The sequence below is a fragment of the Gavialis gangeticus genome, unplaced genomic scaffold (assembly GCF_001723915.1).
Source record: "Gavialis gangeticus isolate Ggan-Ray unplaced genomic scaffold, GavGan_comp1, whole genome shotgun sequence".
Taxonomy (NCBI): domain Eukaryota; kingdom Metazoa; phylum Chordata; order Crocodylia; family Gavialidae; genus Gavialis; species Gavialis gangeticus.
The window spans coordinates 14,036,734-14,046,204 of record NW_017729009.1 but is presented as its reverse complement, the minus strand read 5'-3'; the positions used below and the strand labels follow the sequence as shown (position 1 = coordinate 14,046,204).

The following is a 9,471-nucleotide window of genomic DNA, read 5'->3' as shown; positions in this document are numbered from 1 at the left end:
ATCTCATTCAGTGTAGTTTAGATACAGCACCCCTGCCACTATTTTAAAGCATGGGGGAACTGATACATGAGATGCAGGAGGCTGCTGGAGTGCAGTAATTGCCACGCTCCAGTGTCTCTGCTCATGTATAGGCACCCCTAGCATTTCTGAGTGATTTCTGCTTTTACATGTTGCAAGTACAACTGCTGTCCAAATCATCCTTGATGTTACAAGGGGAGTCAATGCTTCAGTGAGCTTCCTACCCTTTGATAAAACTGGGAGGTGTATTTCTCTTCCTATATTGTATGTTGCCTACCCCACCAGCACTCCCTCTCCTGATTTAGCCTTAAAAGAACTGTTATAGTTTGAGACTTCAAACAGACTGCCTTATTAAATCTTCAGATTTTCAATATGCAATTTTTAGTCTACGCACTGGGAATTTTACCATCCGAATCTCAAATATTACCAAGCTTTGATAGGCTTAAGTGGATTTAAAGTCAAAGAGTTTACTTAAAAATGAAGTCAATACCTCACTATCACTATTAAAAGCAGTAAAGTATAAATGCTTCAAAGTATGCGTTTTGAATTCCCACCTTTTCCATAAAATCTCTTTGAGAGATCGTCGAATATTTTGTCGAATTTGAGAGTTGGGTTGTGACTGAATTGTGTTGGCTGCTGCTTTTGCTTGTGCAGTTGCAAATGCAGCGGAAACAGAAGCAGAGGACATTGCGGGTTTTCTCAGGCCTCCAGCAAAGCTGGAAGACGCAGTTGATTTTCTGGAAATTGATGAAGCATGGGGAACTGATGACTGTTTTGGAGAGGAAACACTGCCTGATGAAGACCAAGATTTCTTGGGAATAACACCTTTAAATCCTGCAGCAGAGTGTTTAATTGGATGTTTAGGTAGTGAGCTACCAGCAAAGGATGAGGGCTTCTTTGGAGGAAAAGTTTTAGACATGGAAGACGTTGGTTTGTCAGATGAAGTCACCATTTTCTTTGATGCTGTTCCAGATTCTCCAGCTTTCTCTTCACTCTTCTTCTCTTCCTTCTGAGCTGTTAAACACAACACAATAAAAAGGTGACAAAGTACCTTACTGCAGGAATATGAAAAGGATCTTAATAAATATTTGAAGTACTTAATATACTTGGTGTATTCCCTTACCTTAGATTAAAAACTGGTGATTGCATGTAACATTTGATTAGATATACACTTCCTTATAAAAGAATACCAGTTATCAATTCTGAAAGAACAGTCTAGAAAACGATGCCTCCAAAACAGCAAAGTTTTGGGCAGGCAGCCACTTCAGTTTGTGCCATAAAATCTTTCACATGCTTAGAATTCTAACACCTCTACTGAAGATACGAATAAATGTGTACCAATACATTTAAATTTGCTTTGGAATAAACTCAGTGGTGAAAAACTGGACATAACCTAATTGTATACAAAGAAAAGCTTATTGAGGAGGCAGACCACTCGAAAAGAAGCTTTGCATGGGAAATTTATGAAGACAGAGTCAGAATATAATAGTAACCATGTTAAAAATTGCTTCCACCTTCAAAGATTCCAGGCATGGAGTTCATTGTTAAGAATTAATATTCAACGCAAAGGACAAGTGCAAAAACTTCACACCAGTGTGCTTTTCTGAAAGTTTCATGTCTCACAAAAAACTAATCTGATTTGAAAAAAAGTAATGCCATTTACATAACATCTAGTTATTGTCTATATTTTGCAAGTTTGAAAGAACAAATTCAGTCACGACTCAAATCCAACAGTTTGACTGAACTATAACAAGGTAAGTGTTATTTTAAAAAAATTTACAGGTTACAAAAATCAAGTTATCTGGCATTTGCAGCAATGAACTTTCACATTTTAATTTTTGACTGTAAAGAAAATTAGAAGAAAAGTAAAAATAATCTGACATCTCTAGCAATTTATAAATTAAACCATTTCAATTCAATTTCCAGCCAGGCTTCTGAACACACGTACATTAACAAGCATGCATTTTAGCAAATGAAACAACAAATCAGTGAAGTAAGAATATTGTTGATCTCAAATCTCTCCCACTCCCAAGGCACAGATTTGGAGTTTAAATCAGTCATTTTATCCCATCGCTAATAGAACAAAATAAACCTTTTACAGGAAACGTGTATAACATCATAAGCATAGCAGGTATATAGAGTGGGTCCATATCTTGCATTTCAAGTAAAACTTGAACACACTCTGTTAAATGAAGTTCTACAATCTAGGTGTTTGAACACTTGTTTACTTGATTACGGAAATCAGAAGTTTTCCGATTGCTAATTTCAGTGTTACACCAATACTGAGACTGAGAAAAAAGTGCAAGATGATCCAGGCTTTTGCTCCTCCAATCCCTGGAACAGCCAGGGAATGACTCAGAATGGGAAGATCAGTAAAATCAGCAGAAGCAGTTAAGGACACTTTCACCCTGAGGCATCAGAAACAGGAACATAACTTTCAAGGAAAACTTCTAATTTCCAAACACCACCTTGCATCTATCGAGATATCTCTTAGGGAAATAGTTATAAGCTTCCCCTCTCACTTGAAAATAACTATGAACTGGTTAACATGGATCCTTCTAGTCTGATGAATATTTTCAATTAGATTTTCTAAATGTAAGCTATTCTAACAAATCAGGTTAACAAGATGATTTGGCATACTTTCTGGGACCCTGCCAGAGCTACCTCATGATAACTTATCAAGGAGACCAAATCCAAGTGTTTTCTCTTCACCCTTCACATCCAGTGCAGTGGCTTCAGAAATATTGTCAAAGATATGATAAACAAGATAAATTATCATCTTCAGATAAATATGTTCTCATTAAAATTACCAAAGTTTTATCACAATTAGGGTAGCTGATGTTATGAAGAACCAATTGACTTATTACAGTTGAATATCCCTGAGGCTAAATCTCAATTATGCAAAGTGAACTGTTATAGGCCTAAAAGATAATTTCCTGATCCACAACATCCAATCAGTTACCTTCATTCAAGCTAAAATTAGATTCCATGTGGACTCCTTCCTGAATTCCATGGGGTGATATCTTTTTACATCTTAAGTAGGATAAAAATCAATGGAGTAGGTGAGGTGTCAAATCAACGGAGTAGGTGAGATGTCTGAATTTCTCCACTGAGTAAACCTGAATGATGACGTTGTCGTCCAAAAGAGTAGCTCACTATATAGTGCTGTTCCACTTCTATGCACCAGGGCAGCATTATCAATAATGAGGAACCACTGAATCGATGAAAAAACTGTGGGAAAATGGAGAAAGGAAAGGCCCAGCAGTCTGAGCTGATGAGCCTTCTGGGATCCTGAATATATTCATTTTGGAGTTAGCAATACTCATATCTTCATCAGTAAAGTCTGACTATATCTTAGGATTCTGTACAAGACCCAGCTTTATGGCATGTCAGCAGACTAGCTAAGCAGGCTAAAAATTGGACAAGAGGTGTTTCCTACCCTCTTGGTTTGGCCAAATCAGATTTCTTTGGACCAGTGGAGGCAGACAGCCCAGATAACAGCCTTGGGAACAGGAAACAAATATAGCCAAGAGCCCTGTTATTGATGTTTAAAGAAACCTCATGGTCAGCCATCTTCGGTGATTGCTGCTTTTCTGACTCATTTCAAATCTGCATTTTTTCCTCTTTCCATCAGCCAGGGCACAAGCACAGAAGTTTCTGTGAGTCATTACAATAAGGGCAGCAAGGCACATTTGGGATTTCAAAACAGACAGGGTAGATTGTGGACTCTTCGGTGCCGAGATCTTTGGTGAATTTGACTGGTGGTTCTATCACTGATGGGGTAATGGTGAATGACCTGGCAATTCCTGAGCAGTGCATTAGAACTGCAGAAATAAAATCAATGGCTAGTTTGAAGAGATGCTGGCTTGTATTTGTTGCATTTTTATGTATTACGCAGAATATTTAAAACTAGAAGAAATCCTAATGACCCAGAGGGTTCTTGTATGCAACTACAACATAGCCAGAAGCGTATCTTATTCCTTCTAAGGTGTGTAGTAGTTCACATTCAAATCAACTGACATTCTGAGAGTTATTGTGAAAATCCTTGTGCAGCTGGGATCTCATGGGGATATATATTAAGCCTCTGGCCACATGTTCAATTAATGGCATGATAGGAACAAGCTACAGTTATCTTATTACACATATTCTATAGAATTACTTTGTGGCCAGTTACTCTTTTTATCACACCATTAATTGTATGAATGTGTGGCCAGGTGACAAATTAAGACGTGATTAACTGGTTAGTCGCATCTAAAGTGTAATAGGTAGATGAAGCCTTAGGCTTAGTCAGTAAATGAAGGGACTTGTGGATCTTCCACTCATTTAGAATAGCACAGCCTCTAGATCTTCGTGGGCAAGAGATGCAATTAGAAACAGAGAAGTTAAGATGTGGAAAATGCCTTGTAAACCACCCAAGTCTATCCTCTGTTCTCCCAACAGCCTTGCTCCCTACAAAAAAGTTTTAGCTTTTCATCTTCAGAAAGGAGCTTTCACTACTTCTTTTCTAAACATACCCAAAGTCGTATAGGTATTCTTGTGCTATTGCATTTAAACAAGCTTCCCATACTAAGGGGAGAAAGTTAACTAATAAACTCAACGTAAGAGAAAAAATAAAAAGAAGGAGGGGGGGAAAGTGAGGTAAATATCAGCTCCTCCATTCTGGCATTAATGAAAGCTTAGGGTGAGGGGAAGTAAAAAATGTTGTCTTCTATCTACAGACAAATATTTTAGATATTTTTCTCATGTTTAGCTTAGATTTTTATCAATTTTGTGCTTCACTTCCTTTTTTAGGGCATTTGTTGCATCGCAGAAACTCACTGAAGCCTAAGCCATTAGTTTGATGTCTCCTGAAGGGAATACAAACTATTTTAGATATTAATAACTCCTAAAGCTCAAGCTTTCACATCCTCCTATTTGGTCACTATTTTTCCTTAAGAAGTGCCCTTTTGACCTAGTAGTTATAATATATTTACCAACACTTAATGATAAGTAGCATAACAGCAGCTTTGAAAAAGTTAGTCTCATCTGGCAGGCATTATAAATTAAACCATATAAAACACTTTTAGGAAGGACATGAGATGTGCTAAGCTTCATCCTATAACTCAGAAGTGTGCAGTTTTTACTCTGGTCCAGGTATTTCACAACAGTAATAGGCCAACAGCTCTGAAATGATCTCTCTTTGGACTCGAAAAAGAATAAAAGCTTTCTACAAGATCATCAGCTAGTGAACAAAGTGTAGATAATTATTCAATCCATATTAAACTAATCTTAAGTCTACAATTTTTAGGGATCTGGATGTAATGTATGATGTTACTATACAACGTATCTCGCTACAACAGCTACAAAAAACTAAGTGAAAAATCTGAATATTTATCTTTTTGTCTCTCAAAGTGAGATCTTTAAAATGCAGAATAGTGTTAATATGCACAAACTCAAAGCTACTAATATTTTTCCTTTAGTTTTTATTCCATTTTCACACTATTTAAACTAATTCTGGAAGGTTTAATTTCTGCTATTATTTTTAAAAAACAACATTTAAATATTATTTTGAATGTAAAATCATGAGTTTGCATAAAGCTGCAACATAAGCTGCAAGAATGCATCTCTTCTACTTTAAGTACTTAGTCTTCAAGACTTATTTAGTGGACTAAAACTTAAATGCTGAATAGTAGATAAGCTAATGTTATCTTACATTTAAAATATGAGTATCCGTTTAAAATTCTTAGAGCACTAACCCCAGCAGATAATTAAACAAAAATGTTAGCCTACAGCAAATGTTTCACCAAATTTAACACAAAGGGAAAAGTGTTTCAGCAAATTTAGGAGTGTTCATCTACATATGGTTTCTGGTATAGGTAAAAATTATTTTACCATATTCAAGACAAGCTCAACTAAATTAACATTATACACACACACACACACACACACTTTTAAATCAGAGTTCAATATGGTTAAACATAATCAATCTGTTTTTATATTTATCCTAGTTGCATATGGGCTTTTTCATTACTGTTGAAGTAATTAAGTACATAAAGGTTATAGCATTACTACATAAAGTGAATGCAGCTAAATATTTGCTCATTTGCACGAGTGTGGGAAACATGGAGCTTTTAACTGAACACTACATTCAATATTGACTCCCACATTTTGTTTAGCATCAAGTTGTTTAGGGCAGCTTCTTGCAGGCTCTCTCTGTATTGTGCTGGCTTAGGCCCTGCTTCTAAAAAGTGCATTTTATCAAGTTGCTCTGATTACCAAATCAACATATAAGCTTGTGAAACTGTTCAACCAGTGCAACATCGTGAGTGTTTCTCATGTAGTGTATGTATGTAAAAAATGTATCAATCTCACAGATCTTTCCCACACTACAAATATAGCTGTTCTCTAAGAAGGGCCTTACGATCAAAGGGACAAAGATCACAAGTGTGAACACAGACTGGTTTCCAGGGTTGCAGAAGCACTAGTGTCCAGGAAGAACGATGTAGTAGCTATCATCAGTTCTAAAGTCGGAAAGGTTTCTGTTGAAGTGGTGCCTCATCAGCAGGCAAAAGAAAAAAGGTACTAAACTTAGTAAAAAACTCATAAATTCAGAGCAGTTCAGGCTACATATTAAAACTATGTAAGCTCCATGCTAGTAAAAAAATTCTACCAGAGAACTTATTACAGGACCTGAAGTTAACAAGGTTTTTAAAGTAGAATCTTGTGTGTGCTCCAATTTCAGTCTCATGCAGCTAACCCTGTCTTGAAAATACTTTTCTTGAATACTTACTAATTTAATGGACCTTGCACTAAGCCATCCGAAGGAAAATATTTTAAATTGGACGCTCATTTAAAATGAGGGCACTGCCAATGCATTTAGGTATAGCACGTATATAAAATTTGTGCATATTCAGTGTACAGGCAGCTCATTCTGTTTGCTCTGTCTAAAAGCGTCTTAGTATGAAAAGCCACTAAAAATTGTAGTCAATCTAATACGCCCTACGCTGTCTCCCAACAGACACTGAACTGTGGTAGGCAGATAGCTGGAGCAGTTACCAGAATTGTACGCCCTCCTCTGAGAACAGTGTATCAGCAGATGTGGAGTTTTATTTCAGACTAGCTGCAGTAGTGGAAAGGGCATTTATGAACATAATAGACAACTCGAGGCTTGTAGATGGTTACTAAAATACTATTTTTTTTGTAACCGATGAACCCATTCAATAGGTGGACAGGCCTCGGTATTCTATGCTACATGAAGCTGCAGTGTCCTTGTAAAGGCAGCCTCAAGTAGGGGATGTTGACTCAACCAATTTACCCCCCCCCGCCCCCCCCCCAATAAATCCTGAATCCCAGCCTCTCATTCCTGTGGCAGACACGGCAGTTTCCCACAGATAACAGCTGGTCCCAGGAGGCAGCACTGCATTACGGATGGTATACCTCTAGCAAATGATGGAGCTCTGCTGGTTTCCAGAGAGAGGGAAAGAGAGGAAGGCCAAACCAAAGTCCTCAGACAGAAAAATGACACCCACTGTAGGGTTTAGGGTAATCACTTTGAGCAACCCCAAAATGAATCCTCTCCAGAGCTTGCTTTCTCACACAAAGGAACAAGTGTCATAATATTAAAGCAGCACAGAGAACATTTAGAATTTCAGTTGATGGAAATTTCTTAAAGTTGTAGATCAGGGCAAAACATCAACCTTATCCTATTGGGTATCAACGTGACTGTGCCTGGGAAGCTTTGCTTTTAATTAAAGCTTCTTTGCCTTAATACAAGGCAGTGGGGAGGAAGGGCAGGGAGGCAACTTTTTTGGCAGGCTTGCCACAAGGTAAGCCAGGCACCCTGATCCCCGTGAGCCACTCTGATCCCTCTGCCCGATGTGTTTTGCCATCTGTTCCTTACTTGTTCTGCTGCTCTGCTTTCTGCACCCTGCTCCACTTGTTGCTGTGTTCCCTGCTTCTTCCCCTGTCTGCCCTATGCCACACAGCAGCTGCCCATGCTATTTGTGGCATATGTGCCAAGATGGCCACCCTTGCTTTCAGCAGGTTTCAACACCGATATTTTTATGTTTTGTAATGTGAATGTTGAGGCTTGACTAAGGCAGTTTTTCACTGCCAAGCACCTGTCTTGTCATTTGACACTTTGCAAAGTGTGTGTAAAGTTCGGCCAAATCAAAGTCCTCTGTTCTCACTGAAGGAGGAAGACAATTAGCTGCAATTTTCTTACCACCTCTTAAAAATCTATGCTGCACCTGGTCCAGGTATTTTGCAGCCCTGAACCCCTCCTCCCTCCTTCCAATGACACACAGAAACTAGAGCTCCTTACTTTTCTTGCAAGTCTGATTTAAGGAATCCCCCCCCCCCCAAAAAACAAACAAACACTTCTGCATTTCATGGTCTCTGCTCAGTAGATCATTTGACAATCTTCATGATTTTAATTTAGCAAGCTGTGTGGGACTACGTAGCTACTGCAAACTTTGGAGACCTTAAAATGAAGTCTGCTTCAGCTTACCAGGAAGTGTTTCTGCCATTTTTTGCTTTTAAATAACCTGAATCATAGCTCCATCAAATCTTCAGTATTCCTCTACAGTAGATGCTGACAGCTTTCCGCTGTGCAACAGATACACAGCAGGCACCCAGTACTATAGTGAGGAGTCTACCACGCACAGGCAGATGTTGATAGATGCTTTTGCAGGTCTTCATGAGATTTGAATTAAAAAACACTCTTTGATGTAACTAGTGGAAGACACTATTTGAAAGAATACAAAGAATCCTTTCATGGCCATAGAAGCCAAGCGCTGATTATCATGCTGTACTATTTCTATAAGTTTTCCAGGATGCTTATAACAAAACTTGCTGTTGATATGCTGAAACTATGGTCTCTCATTTGGACTTATTGTTTCCTTGTGTTCCCCCCTCTGCTTCATCTGTTGTCTCTTACTCTTAGATTGTAAGCTCTTCAGGGAAAGGACCATTTTGTGTTTGCAGAGCATCTAGGTGCAATGGAGTCCAGGGGTCTACAGCAATTCAAGAAAAATAGTAATAATAGTGCTGGAAACTAAATCCAGAAGTGTTACCTATGTTCTAATGTCACATGGATCTGGATACACTGTATAGAAAGTAAATGTGTCCAAATAGTGGGAGCAAACCTACCACATGCTAGTGTAGCACAGCTACTTTGAAAATCAAAAATTGAAAATCCCTTGCTCGGTGAGATGATGCAAGGGGCACCACAACCAGAAGCCTGTCTACAAGCTGACTACAGCTCTGCTTTCTGAACATGGTCAGAATTGAATGCTGCAGTCTATGACAGAAGTGAGTGCTTGAGGATGTGCACTGGAAATCCTGTGCTTGCTTCTTCCCTTAAGCCTCATCATTAGAATAATTAAGGCAGAGGCATCAAACACACAGCCAGCAGAGGTGCTCTGTTGAGCCTGCCGAGCTACTGCTGGGCCACTGGAAGTTTGGGATGGGGGG

The 9,471-nt window shown here is 38.6% G+C and overlaps 1 protein-coding gene across 3 annotated transcripts in view; it reads right to left on the bottom strand.

Annotated features, from left to right (window-relative positions):
* DIDO1 (death inducer-obliterator 1) overlaps positions 1 to 9,471 on the bottom strand; it is an 85,242-nt gene that overhangs the window by 49,105 nt on the left and 26,666 nt on the right. For all 3 annotated transcript variants that reach the window (XM_019510130.1, XM_019510131.1, XM_019510132.1), the window contains one exon: positions 573 to 1,032. In XM_019510130.1, the coding sequence (XP_019365675.1) occupies positions 573 to 1,032 (460 nt within the window). The remainder of the gene's footprint in view (positions 1 to 572; positions 1,033 to 9,471) is intronic.